At 43.9% G+C, this 23,220-nt stretch overlaps 1 protein-coding gene across 1 annotated transcript in view; it reads left to right on the plus strand.

Moving 5' to 3' along the window:
- The window catches only part of asz1 (ankyrin repeat, SAM and basic leucine zipper domain containing 1), a gene marked incomplete at its 5' end in the record, with an annotated part of 112,058 nt that overhangs the window by 49,410 nt on the left and 39,428 nt on the right, over window positions 1-23,220 (plus strand). The window contains 2 exons of the mRNA XM_084335088.1: window positions 2,698-2,809; window positions 18,031-18,142. Of these exons, the coding sequence (XP_084191214.1) occupies window positions 2,698-2,809; window positions 18,031-18,142 (224 nt within the window). The remainder of the gene's footprint in view (window positions 1-2,697; window positions 2,810-18,030; window positions 18,143-23,220) is intronic.

Here is a 23,220-nt window from a genome sequence, read left to right on the forward strand (position 1 = left end):
GTTGACCCTATGTGAAGCTGCACCCGAGGAGCCCCAGAGCCGACGAGCGAGTGGACCTGTATACCGGATTATTCTACCGACGACAGCCCGCCTTCCCAGGCACGGATTATGCTTTGGATACTTTGATTATTCCATGGATAAAGACCCCCGACACTGCCGTGTGTTGGAACCCCCCCCCCTGGAGAGGACGCAAGGTGAGGAGACGCTCTGCAAGACGAGGTCGCTTCACGTCTCTCCCCCGTGGACCGGAGAGAGCCGGCCCACAAAGAGTCCACCTGCTTTCATCTGTGGTCCAAGGATCGCCGGCGCATTGAACGGCACTACAGTGGGTTCACCTGGGATACCCTTGGCCGGACGAGGCAGCCGGATTCTACCCCCCCCCCCCCCCCTCCTACTCCTGTCGGCTTACAAGCGACCGGATTAACCCCCTCTAGTGTATCCAGCCTATAATCATTAAAGTATCATTGCTGTTATTCCTTAACTATTCCAGGTCGTATATTTACCACCTGCGCCTTCAGAGATTGGACATTCTCTATTGATATACCGACGAATACTCCTTGCCATAAAAGTGCATACTATTTCAATTCATAAATGTAATTAAGTGATTAAGTGCTTATTCTACACACCATCGCTGTGTAGGAATAAAGACCTGTTTCTAATTCGTACATTTGTGTTGGATCCGTTTCATCTACGTGAGAGTGTTCATGATAATATATTTATGCCGTGTACTGGGTGGCCGAATATTAAGTACAAAGGTAGTGGTAGTAAGTATCATATCTAGTAATACAGTCAGGGAATTGTACCCCTCAGTTACAGTAGCTCTTCTTAACATTCGTGTAGAACAAATCGAGTGTTCGATCACGCCACGTGGGGCACTTAACAAACTGCTTGAAGGATGGCAAAGTAGTAGACAATGTACAGTTATTAAAAGCTCAGTTTATTATCACGAGCGCAAGTGGCAAGGCGCGCTGCAGGTCGCGTGTGACTCGGGATATTGACTCGTTAGCAAGCTTCACATTGGCAGTTGGAGGGATGTAAACCACTGGAGATAATACGGGCGGCAACTCGCCGCAAGCAGCTCAATGTTCGGATCACAGGCTTTCTCCTGTCACCGTGACATGGGAAGGATGACACCACTGGTCATTAGAGTACAAGCAAACGACCCCACCTTGTCTCTTGCCAGTCCTTTGAAAGTCTCTGTCCATCCGATGTAATGAGAAGCCATCAATTTTCACATGGGACTCTGGAATCTTATCCGAGAGCCAACTCTCTGTGAAACACAACAAGCTGGACTGTCGGTATAAGCGATCAAACTTAATAAGAGCTGACAGCTCATCCGCTTTGTTGACTAATTTGTTGAGCTGATATTGCCCATAATAACAGACGGGAGGGAGCACAGGTTTAAAACCCCGCCGTCTCATCCTGGTTCGGGACCCTCTGCAGCCCCTCTTCCTCCTCTTCACATGGGGTACAGGTACCTCTTCTTCACATGGGGTACAGGTACCTCTTCCTCCACTTCACATGGGGTACAGGTTAGGGATGGGCATTTAAAAAATAAAATATCCAGATCGATTGATCGCATGCTATACTTGAGTGATCGTGTATTACTCGTAAAGGGGGGGAAAAAACTCAAAAAGAAAAGAAAAATATTTTTGAATTATTTTATTTTATTTTTTGGACTTAATTTTGTTCATTCACGTATATGTTTAAGGAAAACAACAAACAGTTATAATCTTACACATACATGTGAAACGGATGTCAAAAAAGAAGAAAATCAATCGATTACTCACGCCCATCCCTAGTACAGGTACCTCTTCCTTCGCTTCACATGGGGTACAGGTACCGATGAGTTGACATCAAGAAGTAGTCCGGCCGATGCTGAAGCAGCTCCAGCCGGCTATAGGTGATGATGACTGGTGGAGCTGATCCACTGGCATGTAGTGCTTGGGCAGCTCTCCAAGCAAATATCGCCAAAAAGCACAAAATACGCACCAAAGCACGAATAAGAGCAGCCATGATCGAGACTACAGAAATAACTAACACAAGTAGCCCTGAATCAAGAGGCGTAAAAAACTATAAAAACAAAAACGAAACATTCAGACGCTTGGGTGGCGGCGGCGCCAAAATAATAATGGTATCCCAATTAGAGGGTACCAGCCTAAGCAACTATGTGTCGGACCTAGAGAAGTGCATGCTAAAATAAATGTATGGAATCCTAAAATGGCAAACTAGTAGGAATCTTCAGAATCTGCATAATAATAAACAACAATTGCAGATATGTGTCTTTAAATTTTTTTTATTTTTACTTTATTTCCAATATATTTCTAATTTGACATTTCAAGCTTTTTGACGTTGAATTCTTCCAGCCAACCTCTGTCATTCCGAGGTGTTTGGATGCTTCTGTACTAATACTCTCGTGTCCACAGGGGCTACAGTGGCTCGGGAGGTAGAGCAGTTGTCTGGTAATCCGGAGGTTCTCGGTTCGATTTCCGCTCCTCCCGGGCAGCGTGTCGATGTGTCCTTGAGCACTTAACCCCTAATTGCTCCCGATGAGCAGGTTGGCACCTTGCATGGTTGCCTCTGCCGTCGGTGTGTGAATGTGTGGGTGAATGGGTAAAATGTGAGTAACAAATTGTAAAGAGCTTTGGATAAAAGCGCTATATAAAAAAGCAGCCATTTATCATTTACCATCCACAGACCAGTACACCGTTCTTATGGCTGGATGCACCGCGTCTGCCAACGAGGACACCATCGTCAAGTGTGTCGAGCTGCTGCTGTCCAGACACGCCGACCCCAACTCCTTCAACAGGTGAGGGCGGAGTGGATGATGTTTAGGGTTTAACGTTTCCTTGAGATGTCATCTAAATTCACACTGTATCACACCCTCATTTATTATCGGCTAAACTAGACACATGCTGTTGGTGGCTGATGGCGGGTATATCCCAGAAACAGCCTTAAAAGTGCTGTAAGTGGTATTTTTCTCTTTGTTAACCTCTTAAGCCCGTGCCCTATTTTCTGAAAATCCGCCTAAAAATACATACCTAAGTAAATGGAAGATTGCACTGCTACTACAAGTCTGTTTGCATGTTCTTTTATCTAGGGACATCTATGGATCTTAGGGAATGTATTCCCAGTGTCAGAAATATTGTGTCCATTACTAGGCTTGAGTAAATTGTGATGAACCAAAGGAGAATATAAATAATTTTTTCATCTTTAACAGTGAATAACACCATGCTAAAAATGACCAGACATGAAAAATTGCCACTGAGCTCATTCAGCACCTTCTGGAGAAATCTAAGCAAATACATAAAGGGAAGATGATTAAACAGGAGATTTTGTAGAGACTACTGAATTCTGCCATCTGATTCCGGACACATGCCATTTTAAATATGATTATAGAATATCAGGCCTATAAATTACCTTATTATGGCAAAGTCGCACATCTATATGGATCGGGCCAAATTGCCCCTTTCCAATGGCAGAGTTATATTTGGATGTATTATCACCAGGCGTGATTCACAAACCGTGAATGAAATCTACTGTAAATAACTTTTTTATAATGTAAATTTCTCTGCCATTTTTCATCAGATTGCAACACAGTTTTTTGCTAGACATTCACAGAAAGGGAGAGAAACTAAAGGCCCTCCCATAGTCGAGCAGACTGTACACAGAGCAGACTCCGCGGAGGTCCGCGCGGCTCTTTGAGCTTTGATCTCAGCGGACAGCAGACCCACAGGTGCGAAGCTCCTATTTTCTGACGCGCGGACATCCGCGCCGCTGACTTTGTGTCACACAAAACGCTGCTCGGCGCTTTGGTTGACATCGAACTGCATTTAATGTGACGCCGATCTGCATTTTACTCTGACCACTCGCTCCGTGCCAAGAGAGATGTTTGAATGGCTTTTCTAAATGAAGTGTGTAAAATTGCCAGTTTTATTTCGAAATATTGGAAACGGAGATAACATAGAATGTTATCTCCGTTTCCAATATTTTGAAATAAAACTGGTGCTTTTATTTCATGCAATGCGTGTTTGTCATTTCAGCACCAGCGCTGTCCACCTCAAGCCTATACGGTACATTGCATCTCGCTGCCTATATACCTGTTATTCAAGTGTGTAAAACTGCCCGTTTTATTATCGAAATATTGGAAACGGAGATAACATACTCTTTATTTTGACATCTGATGACGACGACATGACAGAAGTTGAACAGCGTGGGGACAATTGTGTAAACTGGCACGTGACATGTAGGAAATTGGTCCGCGGACGTCCGCTCGACTATGAAAGCTCAAAGAGTCCAGTGGACCTCCGCGGAGTCTGCTCTGTGTACAGTCTGCTCGACTATGGGAGGGCCTTAACTGTGTTCTGTTTTATGGCAATAACGTTCAGGTTTTTCGGAGATAATCCTGAAAAATAAGAGAAATAAAAAAGTCAATCCAGAAATCAGATGATTGACAGGGGCTGGCATGAGCTAGGAAGTGTAGTTTTTATTTGATTCGAAAGCCCATCGACCTGGGTCTCATCTCCTCATAGGACTACAAACAAAATGGCGGCGTCATTTCCTTGCTTCAATATTTGCCTTTTTCTGAATAGATTTCTATAACTCATATTTCACTAACACTTAACCATTGGTAAACAAACGTAGTGCTGAAAGTATACAACTTGACTGCTGTTTTGACAGTGTTAGGGTCTTTACTCTTGGCTACATTTTGAGAGAAAAAATGCAACATTAATTCATACATTCTGTAGAGATGGATTTATGGTGTGATGTCATTGTGGGTCCGGTACTGGACCCCTCAGGCTTAAGAGGTTAACCACTTATGCATCGGGCACATTATTTCTTTGGACGATTGTATACCCAAAGTCATTTGCGATTTATTATACTTTATACTTATAGCACATGCATGACTCTGGTCTCTTTTGAAAGGTAACATTATGAAGTTTCTTACACAATAAAGAAGAATCACTTTGAGTGCTAATGAAATAGAGTTAAACACACAGAAGTAAATGTTTTGTGTACTTGCATTTCTGTTTTACTTTCTGCCAATGCCTGTTTTTGGGTTCCAGCTGAGAGGTAGGAGCTGGAAAACATAACGGTTCCATAGCCTGAAGTCTTATAGTCATACAGGTCTTTTATACAAGTTTATAAAAATCCCACAGAAAATGTATATTTTAAGGTTTTTGTAATGTGTGTACCGGTAAAATTTCGGCATGATTATCCAAAATGACCGTCCACTCCCATTCATTCAGAGGCTCTTGTCAAAACAATGGACTTCTTTGTTTTCTTGTCACCTTCCCCCAGTCTCAGCGCTCGTCTGCGATCGCTTTTGGAGCAGACGCTCCTTGGCTACAAAGGCGATCAATCATTTTCACTGTCGGGGGTCATTGGTCCGCCCAGGACAGGGGCAAACAGGATGTGGTCACTTGTCCGAATGGCTTGTCAAATGACGCTCATCAGATGTTTTGTCTTGTAACTCAAAGCACGCAATAGGTTGAGTGGGGTGACGATCGAAAGGCGGCAAATTCAACTTTACAACAATGTATTGGTTGATCGGCGAAAACGCAGCCCGGAGCCGACAGACTTGTTATCGATGGTAACCACGTCTCGTTATGGATGGTAACCACGTCTCGTTATGGATGGTGGTAACCACGTCTTGTTATGGTTGGTAACCACGTCGTGGCATTTGCACTGCAGTGCCCCATCCAGCGTGTATATTTGTGCGTTTTGTTTGGAATATCCTGTTATGGCATATGCATGTACAGACTCGACCGGAGATGCACCCGCACAAGGATAACTGTTGATTGTATACACCAACCCATGCCCAGAGAGAGGGAGGGAGGGAGGGAGGGAGGGAGGGCGAGCGAGCGAGAGAGACGGACATTCTGGAAGTACTTTGCCTCTCTGTGACCAGCTGACGTTTCCCACGACAAACCAAGGTTGAAGCCACTGGCTTTCTCTTGGCTCCCTCTATCTCTGCCCTATCGGTGCCCTATCTGTGCTCTATCCCTGCCCTATCCAGTGTTTCCCCTAGAATTTCTTTCAGGGGGGATGGCAGGCCGCGTCTAGTTTTTTACCAAACCATTTCCAGTTCTGCAATCTGATTGGCCACTGATGTTTCTGGTGCGATCTGATTGGCCACTGACGTTTCTGGTCATGTGACATGTGCGCCCAATCGCGTGACGCCTGTGTCCTTGCCCATTTCCGCCTCGAACAGCATGCAAACTACCTAACGCCTAGTTTATCACTGGTTAAGCTTAGGCGACTCTTTCGAAGTTGGTTAAGGTTAGAGTTTGGAATCAGGGCTGGTGTTCTATCGCCCTGCTCTAAGACAAACTCTAACCTTAACCAACTTTGAAAGAGTGCCTAAGCTTAACCGGTGAAAGAAACAGGCGTCACACGATTGGTCGCACATGTCACACGACCAGAAACGTCAGTGGCCAATGAAATGCTCAGGGAGCCGCACAACCTATTTACCCTTAAAATGAAGATAACGGTGTATAACGTTTTATATATCCCCAAGCATACCCCCCATTTAGCATAAAATGCCTGACAATTGCATACCCAAAGTAATTTGCGATTTATTATACTTTATACTTATAGCACAGTTTGTTGCATTAATGGAATTATAAAGCAACAAAAAGAAGATTTGACTTTTTATTGCTGTTTTTACCTGTTATAACAAAGGAAAACCTCAAACTCTTATGAAGAGGAGAAAAAAGACTGGCTGTGTAGACCTATTTTTAAATAAAACACAGAAGAGGAGACAAAATACTGGTGTCTGTAGACAGACTTTGAAATAAACCCCTGAACTATTCAGGTGTATTTGAGTCCTTCCCTTATTTGTGGAACATTTATAAAATAAAAAGTAGTCTACTTTGAAAAAAGACTACCATTGTGTAGATCTACTTTGAAATAAAACACAGAAAAGGAGAAAAACACTGGCATCTGTAGACCCACTTTGAAATAAAACCCTGAACTATGCAGCTCTATTTGAGTCCTTCCCTTATTTGTGGAAAATCTATAAAATAAAAAGTAAATTTTTCATTGTTCGCAAATTTCGCACCACATATCAGGCATACAGGTAAGCCTGCATCGTTAGTCGTGAAAGCAAATTAATCTGTCCACGCTGAATTAAACCCTCTATTTTCATCAGACTTTCCTTTTTTTGGATTTATCCATGGTTAGCTTACTGGAGGGTCGGAAACTGACGTACTGGCAGGGGAGGAAATTAGGCCAATTTACTCGCCAAATGAGAGTATTTTTTAGGTTTGGCGAGTGATTCATGAAGACCACTCGCCAGTCTGGCGACTAGTAAACAAAACAAAAAAAAACATTCTGCAATCACGGTCACTGGAAAACGGTGCGCGTCTTCTGAGTGCTCGCTTTAGTTGACAGTGTCACGAAGAGCACTGCACAAGACCCGTGGACATGTTTAATAAATAATAATAAGAATGTTTAATAAAAGTTCCCGCAGTACTGGCCAACCCGCGGCGGACATATATAATGTTGAATAAAAGTCCCGCGGTACTAGCCATCAGTCAAGGGAGCACTCGCAAACAGATACTGTAACGTTAAACACAGCAGAAGATGGAAAACGGACAGACTGACCAACGGGGAACTGCATCCAACCCTAGTACAACCCTCGAGTATAAGGCAAGGACACATTTAAATCACAGAGGTGTATGTTAGTCTATTGGAACAGTATACAGTAGTTAGCTTCTAGTTAGCGTTTTAGCTATATAGCTGCTTGCTAGCTAACGTTAGCCCTGTGTGTGTGTGCTCAAAGCAGCCAGCCCCATGTTAGCTAGGTGTATCTGTTATGACTATAATGTTTCCAAAAACGCACCGGACTACGACGTAAGGTTATATGTTTTATTGCATGCTCAACCAGTGCACAACAACACACCAACCGAACTGACGATACCACAACACTGACGGTATTTCACAGCCCTGTCGTCCAGCCCACCGTGCCGTCTTAAAGGCACAGTGAACACCATTGTGATGCCTACCCAGATGCATACACAACATTGGGTTCAAAGTTAACTTGATTGATTGATTTTTGAACTTTATTAACAGATTGCAGAATGGGTACAATACAGTACGGCTCAATTCTCAATACACACAATTATTAAGGGGATGCAGACCAGAGAAAGACTTTCGTCTGGTTTACATCAGGGTCCCCCATTTTCAATTCATCATAACATATGACATACACGACATACAGATAAGACAGTACTGCTACATCTATACATTTCACATCTATCTATACACAACATACTTCGGTTTTTTTCTTTCACTGCCCAACCCAGTCCAACCCAGCATCTTTCACTGCCCAGTTCAGCCCAACCCAGTCCAGAATAGATCCCTCTTTCATGTTAATATGTTTTATGCTAATATTGTGAAGAGTAGAGACACTGTTATTAATGTTTTATGCTAATAAATATTTTAAAGAGTAGAGACACGGTGTGTGATTATTACTATGATTGAAAATCAATTTAGACGAAGACATACAAAGAAGTAATTATCACAATTAGCGATTTTATTTTGGCTGGTAAAAAATCTGTTTGGCTGGTAAAAATAATCAGCTACTCGCCAGTTGGCTGGTAAGCCAAAAAGTTTGTTTCCTCCCCTGCGTACTGTATTTAGTTGATGAAATAGTTGATGAAACACGCCAGTGTTTGTCTGGACCCATGTAACAAGATATTAGTGCCGGAGGAATTTCCTCGACGCACCGATCACAGCTTCCGGTTTTGAGAGTGTAACTCGCCCGACCATCCACCAGGCAGCGGTATTGAGGCGTTGCAGTCTCATTCAGGGTCCTGCTGCAGCACCGGAGGTTGGCTGGATGAATTATGAATGCCATGGCGAAAAAATTTAATATTGATTTAAAAAACGGCATAAGCCGTTTTTGGCGACCAATGTGTTAAAAAGGTTTTAAAAAATTAAAAGCATTGCAAAAACATCACAGTAGGAAAAAAAGATTGCACATCGGCGGAAAATATTGCTGACATATTCTTGACCTATCCCTGCCCTATATCTGTTCTATCCCTGCGCCTCTCTGCTCTACAACCCTCTCACAGCTAGTGGTGGGGGAAAATATCGATACGTAGTAGTATCGCGATACTTTGCGTGGCGATACTGTATCAATACAGGGAGGCCAAGTATTGATATTTATTTATTTATTTATAAAAAACAGAAAAAAAATCTTATTTCTTTTGTATAAGGAAGTTGCATTGTTCATTTCAATACCTGTAATAGTACAGTAGTCCACACACGCACACATGTGCATTCAGTTAAGTTGGAATGACTGTAATACAAACAGTTCAGTTTGTCAGGTACATGCAACACAGATTACAGTGTTGACATCTGTCTGCTTGAGAAAATACCATGTTCTGCAATAAAAATGATTGAAGTGAGATGAACAGACTGAACTTTATTTTATTAGATAAAACATGTTGACAAAGTTTTACTCTGCGGTTGAAAAAAGGTAATAAATCGCAATATATTGCAATATTAATATCGCAATACTCAGCATATCACAATATATTTAGTATCGCAATACTATCGTATCATGAGTCAAGTATCGTGCTAGTATCGTATCGTGAGGCCTCTGGTGATTCCCACCCCTACTCACCAGGGCCAGTCTGCTGTGTCATACGAGGCCTGCCACACACCGCCTAGAGACTCCCTGACAACTCGCACACACAGGCTGGTTGCAGAGCAAGTGAGCAGGGCGGTAGGAAATTGATTGTTTCCTCTCCAGACAAAATATTTGAAGAGCGGTAACGAGAGACAGAGGGGCTGCGGAGGAGAGGAAAGAGGGGGAGAGCGGAGGAGAGGAAAGGGGTAGAGAAGAGGAAGAGGAAAGAGAGGTAGAGCGGAGGAGAGGAAAGGGGTAGAGTGGAGGAAAGAGGGGTAGAGTGGAGGAAAGAGGGGTAGAGAAGAGGAAAGGGGTAGAGTGGAGGAGAGGAAATGGGTAGAGGAGAGTTAAGAGGGGTAGATTGGAGGAGAGGAAAGGGGTAGAGCGGAGGAGAGGAAGGAGAGGACATGGGGATAGGAAAGAGGTAGAGCAGAGGAGAGGAAGAGGAAAGGGAGGTAGAGCAGGGAGGAAAGAGGTAGAGCAGAGGAGAGGAAAGAGGTAGAGAAGAGGTAGAGCAGAGCAGAGGAGAGGTAGAGGATATATGGAAAGAGAGGTAGAGCAGAGGACAGGAAAGAGGTAGAGAAGAGGCGAGGAAAGAGGTATAGGTGAGGAAAGAGGTAGAGCAGAGGAGAGGAAAGGGGGAGATGAGAGGAAAGAGAGGTAGAGCAGATGAGAGGAAAGAGAGGTAGAGCAGATGAGAGGAAAGAGGTAGAGCAGAGGAGAGGAAAGAGAGGTAGAGCAGAGGAGAGGAAATGAAAGAGGTAGAGAAGAGGGTAGAGGGGAGGAGAGGAAAGAGGTAGAGCAGAGGAGATGAAAGAGAGGTAGAGCAGAGGAGAGGAAAGAGAGGTAGAGGAGAGGAAAGGGAGAGGTAGAGCAGAGGAGAGGAAAGAGGTAGAGCAGAGGACAGGAAAGAGAGGTAGAGCAGAGGAGAGGAAAGAGAGGTAGAGCAGAGGAGGCCCCGACAGCCAGACGAGAACAAAGGGGACAGGCGGCTCACCCCCCCCCAAGACCCCACCCTCCTCCCTTTTACATCTGCGTCAAAACCAGACCAGCAATTAACACCAGCTGCATTCCCCTTCATCTGGGCATAAACAAATGTTGTCTGTCATCTGTACGATCCGCCAGGAACAATATGTGGGGTCCATTCTCACTCCCCTGCTACGATTCCTCATCAAGTACATACTGATCCAATTATCGAACATTATCCCTAAATATGAATGTGATGTCAATGGCAAAAAAAAGCCTCACTATTGCACCCCATTCAATGTCAGCCTACATTCAAGTGCTTTTTCCTTGTGATTCCCCAATGCCGAATTTCTTTAATTATTTTTGTTAATCTTTTAGAGCAAAAATAGTGACAGAAATAACACATAATGCACAAGAAAAGAATGGGTAATTAAATATCCAGCAGACAAAGAAAAGTAACAGGAAGGAATAAAGTAGACATCTGCTGTCGGTGGCCAACAGTGGGTATATCCCCGAAACATCCCAAATCCTCAATCCACCATGCCCCTAATCTGGTCCAACAGCTTGGCCTACCAACTGCCTTATAAAAATGGTGCTCACTAGATGCCACGCATTAGGTTTAGTGAGAATCACGAGAGTGGCCTTTGAGGAGTAAGAAACAAAAGCTTTGTTTCAGGCCATATAGTTTTATGTCTCGAGAGTCGCAACACTACGATATCACAAAGTAACAACACATTTCAAATATCTTCATGATCGGGCAAGCCATTGAGGAGTAGTTCATGTTTTTAGTTTTATGAGAATGGCGCCACCATGAGGACAGATGACCCTAAGTTGCGTCTATACCAAAGGTAGTCGCATTTCTGGCAGACGCTCTCTGATTGGCCGACGTCAGTTTCTACACTGGTTAGGCTTAGGCACTCTTCGAAGTTGGTTAAGGTTAGAGTTTGTCTTAGAGCAGTGGTTCTCAACTGGTCTAGCATCGGGACCCAACATTTTCCTTAGTCATTAAGTCGCGACCCAAAATTTTGAACCACTATGATTTATGTAAAAAAAAAGATTGCAGTAATACGCAATCTTTCAAAACATGAAATAAACACAAAAAAGTGCAACAAAAGTGCAACTATTGCTAAAAACCCAATGAAATAAAAGAATAATAAATAATATATGCTTCTTAGCAGATTTCTTAGCTTAACATAACAGACCTAAATTTGGGGGAACTAATGGGATAACTGAGGTTGCAACAAAAGTGCAACTAGGGCTAAAACCAAATGAAATAAAATAATAATAAATAATATGCTTCTTAGCAGATTTCTTAGCTTAACATAACAGACCTACGTTTGGGGGAACTAATGGGATAACTGGGGTTGCAACAAAAGTGCAACTAAGGGCTAAAAACACAATGAAATAAAATAATAATAAATAATATATCCTTCTTAGCAGACTTCTTAGCTTAACATGCAGGGAACTAATGGGATAACTGGGGATGATGTTTGCTCCTGACAAGAGTCTCAAAGTCTGGGGTGATGGTAGACGAAGCAACTCTGAGGTCATGCTCAATGTCCAATCTGTTCCTCTGCTTTGTCTTCAGCTGGACCAGAGCTGAGAAGCCACTTTCACAAAGATAGGTAGGGAGGAAAAAAAAAGTAAAAAAAAAAAAAAAAATTTACTTTTACTTTTTTTTTTTTTTACACACACTTCCGCGACCCAATCAAAATGGCCCCGCGACCCACTTTTGGGTCGCGACCCACCAGTTGAGAAACACTGTCTTAGAGCATGGCGATAGAACGCCAGGTAGTTTGCAGGCTGTTTGGAAATGGGCAAAGACACAGCTCGTCACGCTATTGGGCGCACATGTCACATGACCAGAAACGTCTGCCAGAAATGCGGCATTATATAATTAGGCTATGTCTATTGTTGTTGTAAGTAATGGTTTGGATCGGTACTAAGGCTGTCCCCGAAGCCTGTTTTTGGGATTCAAACTTAGTCAGGGTCGTTTTTAATAATAATAAAAAAAAAGTCAACAAAAGAATTCCTCAATTTGAATAAAGTGATTCATCTGATTAAATTCGTTTTTTTTTAAATTAAATCTACTTTCTTTAATGAATATAACTCATCCGTTTTTTTTAATACTATAATATTAGTGTAGCCTAATCTTTATCTGCAACTGTGAAGAAAAACCCCATTGGTTTAAACAGAATGAATAGACACATAAAAAATATAAACTTTTTTTTTATAAAAAATTTTAAATTCGAATGTTGATTTAGAATGCCAACGTGACGAACGAAGGTTCAAACGTTTGGGCTCAGCCCTAATCGGTACTCTGTATCAGCAATTGCTTTAAGTAATTGCAATTGGCCTCTGCAGTAAGAAAATAAAGTTATATCTTGCATCCCTTTCCTGGTCAAAAAGAAGTTAAAATCAAGCTTTTCAGAAGATAAGCTTTGAACGAACACTGGAATTCAGTTTCAGGTGAAACCTGGGAAGACTGATGAGTCCTGTTTTTTGACGTAGCGAGAGGGGTTTTTAAAAGCTACGCTGTGTTGTAACCATGCCGAGAGGTTATGTTTGTAATAGTGAGCCCCGTCATAGACACTCTGTGAGAAGTCGAGTCGGGTGCCCTGTGCTCTATCTCTCAAGGCCATTGTTCCTGGAGCCGCCCTGCTAGCAATCATGTTTGCCTTGAATCGTCTCCTTATCGATCATTCGTGGGTTTTGGGAATAGGCCAAAGCACAGGTTGAAGCACGCATGCACACACGCACGGTGTGAGTGACCTCGTCACTTGTTTCACTATGACACCACCACCTTGGGAAAATACAGTAGCGCAGGACACTAAAGCACATGAATGATGCTAACCCGTCACCTGTTTGGGGTCAAAGAGGAAGTGACTGCTGGGAAGGGTGTCGATGATCCCACGGAAGAAGGAAACATTGAAACACGTCACAGGCATTCACAGAGAAGCATTGAAACATGTCAGGCATGCACAGAAGAATTGAAACATGTCGCATGCATTCACAGAGAAGCATTAAAACACAACACAGGCGTTCACAGAGAAGCATTGAAACAAGATTCAAGAGATTTATTCGTCACATACACGAGACATACAGTGAAATGAAGGGTAAAACGTTTTAACACGTCACAGGTGTTCAGAGAAGCATTGAAACAGGCGTTCATGGCGAAGCATTGAAACGCGTCACAGGCGTTCACGGAGAAGCATTGAAATATGTCACAGGCATTCACGGAGAAGCATTGGAGCAGCATAGAGCTGCCTGATGTCTTGATTTATGGGAAATGGATGGTGAATATATCGCTTTTCCCCGAAAGTGCAAATAGTGTAGCATTTATCAGGCTTCACAAACATACCATCTTCTCTCTCTTGCTCTCGCTCTCTTACGCTTTTGATCATCTAATACAGGGCTTTCCCCAAGAATTTCAAACAAGATGCAGACACACACACACACACACACACACACACACACACACACACACACACACACACAGTGGAATAGAGAACCGGGCAATCTCATATTAGACAATGCTGTGTCTGTTTCTAAGCTGACCCCAAGCTTTCACTGCAAAAACAAATAAAACAATATATTTTTTTAATCTTTTTAATTTTAAACCACATGGTGGCGCTGGCGCATTGTGTTAGTGGAGCTGTGGCCCAATACCATTGTTTAGGCCAAGCCCTGCAATAACACACACTCTTTCTTGCTATATTACTTTATCTTTCTCTCCTTGCTTGCTCACACTCACATACTGTACACTGTACACACATGGCTATATAATAGAACTCTTTGACACACTCACGTCACACAGCTCCTGGGAACACGTCGGGTAAAGTGATAAATTGCCCCAGGCCTTTCCCACACCTCTGTAGTTTTTCTCACACGCCGTTGGCATTCCGGATGATTAAATACTCTGACTACAACTGTTTCAATAGTTATTCCCGTCATTCGGTGAGGCGGAGCTGAACATAGGAACTCTACTGTATGGTATCGGTAGTGGGAGGATGTTGTGAAGGTTGTTCATGTTTTATTGTTGTGCAGCTGCTAAACAAAATTTACATTTGATTTTGTCGGCTCGTCAAATAGTTCTATTTAATTGACACGTTTAAAATAGTCTTTCCCATATGCGCTTTGCTATGATGCCCCCAGCTCACGGAATGAACTCCAGTACTAAAGCTTGAGATTATCCCCCGTGTTGCAGAGTTTAAACCTTTGTCAATCAAGTTGTACCGTGTTTTTATTGATTTGTTATCCTTGCTTTTTACCTCCCCATGTCTTATTGTTATGATTTTATACGCTGCGTGATTTTATATGCTTTTGCTCATTTCTGTATGTACACTCGATGTGACTGTAAACGAGGGAAACCTCTGTTGCCTTTAGAGTTTAAATAAAGGTATGAAATATTATCCTTCTACAAAATGACAATCATGCAGAAGGATGTCTTTCACTCTAACTCGTACTAAAGACAAATCATAATTAGTCGATTATTGTTGGGATGCCTTAGAGGTGCTTATATAACTTTCTAGGAAATAACTAATCATGAACAGGAAACATAACTAATCACATGACTCATTTACAGTAAGAAAAGAAAATCTTACCCATTTTATTACAGAACAAATAACAGATGGTGATGATATTTATAGGCAATGCCACGTGATATGTGCACAAGCAAACATTCTCTCACGTAAGTTTAGTATGTGTACAGATGGAGTGAAGACGTCGTCCCTGTCCAGAGCATGTTGTACACCACTCTACCCTGTCCAGAGCATGTTGTACACCACTCTACATGGTCCAGAGCATGTTGTACACCACTCTACACTGTCCAGAGCATGTTGTACACCACTCTACATGGTCCAGAGCATGTTGTACACCACTCTACACGGTCCAGAGCATGTTGTACACCACTCTACCCTGTCCACACTTGTGGTCAAATTACAAAGAAAGTAGCTCGTAATAGACCTCTCACACTTCATTATGACATCAAACCTCTGTGCATTTATTTTTTAAATGAACAGTCTTTTCCTTTCCCCTTTACCAGTCATTTGGTCATTGATGCTGCATGTGGGATTAATTGGAAAATTGCATTTCACCAAAGGATTTCACGTTTTGTTAACGTTCCCATTTCTAAAAGCCAAATTGCTGACCCTAAATATACTGGCTGGTGTATATTTAGAAGCAGGGTTCGCACAAGGTCATTGAAGTGCTTAAAGTGCTTGATTTGATTTTTTTTTGTCTAAGCCTGGAATTCTTTGAAAACAGATATTATTCTACCCGAGCGGTCCATCGGCAGACCGCAAATGACATCACGTCATAAATCACTCTCTCCAGACGTATGACATTAAGTAGCTTCTTTTTTTGTATCTTTTTGTATTTTTTGTATCCAAGAGTGAAGACCCTAACCATGTCACAACAGCAGTCATAGTGTATATTTTCAGCAATACGTTTGTTTACCAATGGTTAAAGTGTTATTAGTGAGATTTTAGTTCATGGAATGTGTTTATTATTTCACGAATATCTGCCATTTTGAATTAGCGACATGTCGCCAGTTGTAGTCATATGAGCACAGGGCATCCAAAGCTCTCAATGAGCGTTGAAATTTCGAAAAACTACAGTACCCACTACACAGCGGATTATAGCTTCCTGCAAGCAAATGTTTCTCTTATTTCTCGGGATACTCTACCACAAAACTGAATGTTATTGGCATAGATTGGAGCGGAGTTAGTGTGTCTACCTTCTGTGAACATTTAGCAACAATCCGCATTACAAACGGATTCAAAAGGGCTGAGCCATATCCATTATTAGAATGGACCAAATTGAACTCTGCCATTTGAAAGAGAAGATTTGGCCCGATCCATAGATGTGCGAGTTGGCTATAATAAGGTAATTTATATGCCTGGTATTCTATATTCTATAATAATATTTCAAATTGCATGTGTCCGGATCGCAGAATTCAGTACTGTATCTACAAAACCTTCTGTTTAATCATCTTCCCTTTATTCATTTGCATAGATTTTCTGTACACATGATGATCACAAGAAGGTACTGAACGAGCTCAGTGGCAGGTTTTCATGTCTGGTCATTTTTAGCATGGTGTTATTTATTCACTGTCAAAGATGCAAAAAAAAATCATAATTTATATTCTCCTTTTTGTTTCATCACAATTTACTCAAACCTAGTAACAGACACCACAGTGGGAATACATTCCATGAGATCCATAGATGTCCCTAGATACCAAGAACATGCAAACAGACCTTGTAGAAATGGAGCAATCTTCCATTTACTTAGGTATGTATTTTTAGGTGGATTTTCAGAAAATAAGGCTAGGGCTTAACAGGTTAAAAAGTCATTGAAATTCAAATGAACCATTCACATTGAAAGTTTTGTTCATCCATGATAAATTAGTTCTGAATCAAGAAAAAGTGTAACTAATTGTCGGAAATTGGTTTACTTTTTTAACCCATAAATATTGGATCCGATTTCTTTTTTCATTATTACATTTGGTAGTAATAATGGCACACATAAATTCAAAACAACATGCACATTTGTTGATACATGCAGGACTGGTCTTGTATGTGTATCTCCGCTGCCATGAAGGCGCGGGGGGGTCCCTCTCTTCCTAGTAGCCAGACATCAGCATCCTCTCGAGACATCATCAGCATCCTGGTGTGTCCCCCAGCCACAGTAGCAGCTGGGGGGGGGGGGGGGGGGGGGGGGGTTGCAGGTAGGAGAGGAGAGGAGCGAGAGGAGGATGCGACTGTTCTCTAGGAAGAGAGTACTACAGTAGTCTTTGTATTATTGGTCAATGATTAAACCATGATGCTGCTGTAGGTCTCGCACTGTAGTGGGATATATAGACCATTATAGGAGTATGGAGCGACAGTGGCTCAGGAGGTAGAGCGGTCGTCTGGTAATCCGGAGGTTCCCCGTTCGATTCCCGGTCAGTGTGTCGAAAAGTGTCCTTGAGCAAGACACTTAATCCATAATTGCTCCCGATGAGCAGGTTGGCACCTTGCATGGTTGCCTCTGCCATCGGTGTGTGAGTGAATGGGTAAAATGTGAGGAACAAATTGTAAATCGCTTTGGATAAACGCTATATAAACGCAGCCATTTACCATTTATATGGAGCACTGTGAGAAGCACCGATTAGGGACTGGGCTTGTGTGTCGACCCAGACGGGGAGTAGGAGTGCCGAGGGAGCACTGGTTCAAAAATAGTTTTATGACTTTCAGGTCATAATGACTCACTCAGTGAGTCAGTTTTCCTACTCTTGAGAGGCCTGGTGAATAGGAGTCCTGCTTTCAGAGTCTACCTGAGAAGCACTCTACACAAGCACACTGCTTGGTGTTTGTTGCCCCCTGGTGGATTTTGATTCTCTCCTCCTCTTCTCTCCCCTTCCTTTCCTCCTCTCTCCTCTCCAGCACTCGTATGACGCCTCTGATGTTGGCGTCCCGGGACGGCTACAGTAGGGTCGTCCACATGCTGGTGTCCCACGGAGCAAAAGTCAACACCCAGGACTCCAGCGGATACACGGTGTGTCACAGCGCTACACTAACACACACACACACTCTCCAGTCTCCACTGCCATGATACTGTAGCTTCCAGGGTTCACACCGTTCCCCCCGGGAGTTGATGGTAATTAGTCGGGACGCACCGGTGTCACTTTGTCACTGCCGACACCGGTACTACCGAGTACTGGACTTTCAGCAAGTTCCGTTCTGAACTACTCCTTTTACTGAACAGCGTGGCCTTCCGACAATTAGTTTGCGGTCAGTGGGTAAAATTGTAATGAGTCATGATAAATTTTTTCACCATTAGAAAGATCCCACATCCTTCCCTGTGCCAGAAATGCGGTCGGGTCAAGTCACTTTGCTTTTATTTCTGACATATTACACATTGTTCGTGGGATCGCGTTTTAGTATTGGGGGGGGGGGGTCTGTCTTGGCCTGGTGTTGGTCCAATTACTGTGAATCCCTAGCTCAAACCACAAATCCTCCCACTCACCAGCACCCGGCTATGACCATAACAGAGAGAGTCGGCTTAGGAGTGGGTTTCCACCAAGGGAAACTGTTAAGGCTGAGACGATATGCCATTTGGAAAAATCGATCAATCGGGACCAAATTATCGATTATCTATTTTTAATAGTATTAAAAATATATATATCACTGATTCTTGAGAGTCGGGACAAAACACTTTTTACTATTATATTTTGAGAATGCACACTATATTGATTAGAGTTGTATATTCATGTAGAGAAAGGTCTGAGCTATTTAACCATGTAAAGGTGCTCTACATAGAAAAACATTTTCAACAAATTCACATGTTTCCCTTTGAAACTTGATTTGTGTTAACTCCGTCAGACACACAAAAAAGTATATAATTCTAATTATTCCAGTCCAACAAGAATCTAAAGTTCTGAAGTATGTTGTAATAGTGTTTAGTTACTCTGGTATGCAATCAAATATAATATATAAACCTCAGGAATATCAGGAAGGCAGCAGGACCGGACGGCATCCCCGGCCGCGTCCTAAAAGTCTGTGCCGACCAACTGGCCCCGGTATTCACTGACATCTTCAACCTGTCCTTGGAACAGGCTGTCATCCCCACCTGTCTGAAGAAGTCCACCATCATCCCTGTACCCAAAAAATCTACGCCCGCTTGCCTCAACGACTACCGCCCTGTAGCCCTCACCTCCATAGCCATGAAGTGCTTTGAGAAGCTAGTGAAGGGCTACATCTGTTCCTCCCTCCCCATCAACCTGGACCCTCTGCAATTTGCATATCGCCCCAACAGGTCCACGGAGGACGCCATAGCCCATGTGCTGCACACAGCAGCATCACACCTGGACAAGAGGCAGGGGAACTATGTGAGAATGCTGTTCATCGACTACAGCTCAGCATTCAATACCATAGTCCCCTCCAAACTCATAGCCAAGCTCAGGGACCTGGGCTTGAACTATGACCTCTGCCAGTGGGTCTTGGACTTCCTGACGGGCAGACCCCAGGTGGTAAGAGCCGGCAACTGCACCTCCTCATCCATCACGCTCAACATAGGGGCCCCCCAGGGCTGTGTTCTGAGCCCCCTCCTCTACTCCCTGTACACACATGACTGCGTAGCACAGCGGAACAACAACACCATCATCAAATTTGCTGATGACACAGTAGTGGTGGGCCTGATCTCTGCCAACGACGAAAGGGCCTACCATGTGACTTGCAACACCAGAGGCGGTAACATCCTAGATCACTGTTACACGCAATTTAAAGGTGGCTACAAGGCTCATTCTGATAGTGGCTTTGGTAAATCAGATCACGCGTCAATTTTTCTTTCACCAAAGTACAAACAGAGAATTAAAAGTACTCCCGTAGTCTCGCGAGAGGTGCAGAAATGGGATCTGACGTCAGAAGAGACGATCCGGTCAGTGTTTCACCACACAGACTGGATTGTGTTCCACGACACAGATAACATTAATGCCTACACGGAGACAGTGCTGGACTATGTTTGTACTAGGGTGAAAGAAACAATCCCCACTACCAAAATGAAAGTTTACCCAAATCAAAAACCCTGGGTAGACAAATCCGTCCGTGAAGCTCTGAGAGAGCGCACCAAAGCATACAATGACGGCCTAGTGGCAGGCAACATGAATGACCACAAGGTGGCGCGACACAACGTAAGGAGGACAGTGTCAGAGGCCAAACGGCGCTACAGGGATAAAATTGAACTCCAGTTTGAACAAGCTGACTCTAGAGCTATGTGGCAGGGGCTCAAAACGATGACAGACTACAAAGGCGCCTCCCTCAAACTGAACAGTGACATCTCCTTAGCAAACGACCTCAATACCTTCTATGCGAGGTTTGATGCTGGTAATAACAACACCAGCTCACAAGCCTCGGCAATGGGGGGGGGGGGGTCGGCTGCTGATGGAGGCGCAGTGTTCAGGGTAACAGAGCATGAGGTGAGGCGGACCTTTAAAAAAGTGAATATCAGGAAGGCAGCAGGTCCGGACGGCATCCCCGGCCGCGTCCTAAAAGTCTGTGCCGACCAACTGGCCCCAGTATTCACTGACATATTTAACCTGTCCTTAGAACAGGCTGTCATCCCCACCTGCCTGAAGAAGTCCACTATTATCCCTGTACCCAAAAAATTCAAGCCTGCTTGCCTCAACGACTACCGCCCTGTAGCTCTCACCTCCATAGCCATGAAGTGCTTTGAGAAGCTAGTAAAGGGCTACATCTGCTCCTCCCTCCCCATCAACATGGACCCCCTGCAATTTGCATACCGCCCCAACAGGTCCACGGAGGACGCCATATCCCATGTGCTGCACACAGCAGCATCACACCTGGACAAGAGGCAGGGGAACTATGTGAGAATGCTATTCATCGACTACAGCTCGGCATTCAATACCATAGTCCCCTCCATACTCATAGCCAAGCTCAGGGACCTGGGCTTGGGCTATGACCTCTGCCAGTGGGTCTTGGACTTCCTGACTGGCAGACCCCAGGTGGTGAGAGCAGGCAACTGCACCTCCTCATCCATCACCCTCAACATAGGGGCCCCCCAGGGCTGTGTTCTGAGTCCCCTCCTCTACTCCCTGTACACACACGACTGTGTGGCTCAGCGGAGTAGCAATACAATCGTCAAATTTGCTGACGACACAGTGGTGGTGGGCCTGATCTCTGCCAACGACGAGAGGGCCTACCTGGAAGAGGTCAAGGTCCTGGCGGGATGGTGCCAGGAAAACAGCCTCTCCCTGAACGTCAGCAAAACAAAGGAGATGATTGTGGACTTCAGGAGGTCGGGGGTCAAGGACTACAGCCCCCTCAGCATCGACGGGGCACCGGTTGAGAGAGTCAACAGCTTCAAGTACCTCGGAGCCTACATATCCGAGGACTTGACATGGACCACACACATTAACAGTGTGGTGAAGAAGGCACGACAACGCCTCTACTTCCTCAGGCGCCTAAGGAAGTTCCAAGTCAGCCAGAAGATCCTTAAGAACTTCTACTCATGTACAATAGAGAGCATCTTGACCGGCAACATCACCTCCTGGTTTGGGAATAGCACTGCAAAAGACCGAAGCAGACTACAAAGAGTGACACGTTCAGCCGAACGCACAATTGGAGGGGGGCTCCCCACCCTCCAGAACATTTACTACAAGCGTTGCAAGGGCAAGGCTAAGAGAATCATTAAAGACTCCAGTCACCCGAACAACTGCCTCTTTGAACTGCTGCGGTCAGGCAAGCGATACCGGAGTCTCAAGGCGAGCACAGAAAGACTCAGAAGTAGCTTCTATCCCCAGGCCATCAGGCTGCTAAACGAACAATGAATGAACACTACACAACAACAACCACCAAACGCACATAGCACACACATCCACACGCACACACTCACTTTAAACAAACACACTGTAGCACCCACTCCACACACTTTATAGCACACACCCACTTTAAACAAACACACTGTAGCACCCACTCCCCACACTTTATATTTATGGATGAAGGATTGCACTACAACTCGTACACCTTACTGTAAATTGTACCTAAAATTGTACCTCATCCCATTTCTGCTTTGCACTAGATAGTACTGTACATTAGTACACTGCATAGTATTGTGTATTGTATATTATATGGTAACTCAGAACATTGTACATATGTCTATACCGAACACTGTGACCTCATTTTCTTCTTCTAAATTCATGCTATATTATGTTATTATGTTATTTGATACTATCTTGTCTAGCACAGTCTCTGGAGCGTAACAGTAAGAAGCATTTTGTATGAAAGTATTCTGTACTTCTGTATGACAACTATTAAAGAACTTGAACTTGGAAGAGGTAGAGAACCTGTCACAGTGGTGTCAGGAGAACTGCCTCTCCCTGAACGTCAGCAAAACAAAAGAGATGATTGTGGACTTCAGGAGGTCGGGGGTCAAGGACTACAGCCCCCTCAGCATCGACGGGGCACCGGTTGAGAGAGTGAACAGTTTCAAGTACCTCAGAGCCCACATATCCGAGGACTTGACATGGACCACACACATTGACAGTGTTGTGAAGAAGGCACGACAACGCCTCTACTTCCTCAGGCGCCTAAGGAAGTTCCAAGTCAGTCAGAAGATCCTTAGGAACTTCTACTCATGTACAATAGAGAGCATCCTGACCGGCAACATCACCTCCTGGTTTGGGAATAGCACTGCACAAGACCGTAGCAGACTACAAAGAGTGACACGTTCAGCCGAACGCACAATTGGAGGGGGGCTTCCCACCCTCCAGAACATTTACAACAAGCGGTGCAAGGGGAAGGCTAAGAGAATTATTAAGGACTCGAGCCACCCGAACAACTGCCTCTTTGAACTGCTGCGGTCAGGCAAGCGATACCGGAGTCTTAAGGCGAGCACAGAAAGACTCAGAAGAAGCTTCTATCCCCAGGCCATCAGGCTGCTAAACGAACAATAATCACTATGCAACAACCATCAAATGCACACAGCACACACACCCACACGCACACACTCACTCAAACAAACAACACACTGCAGCACCCACTCTCCACACTTTAGATCACACAAACACACTTACACTTTATATTTATTGATAAAGGATTTGCACTACAACTCGTACA

Source organism: Notolepis coatsorum (genome assembly GCF_963971535.1).
Source record: "Notolepis coatsorum genome assembly, chromosome: 18".
NCBI lineage: Eukaryota > Metazoa > Chordata > Actinopteri > Aulopiformes > Paralepididae > Notolepis > Notolepis coatsorum.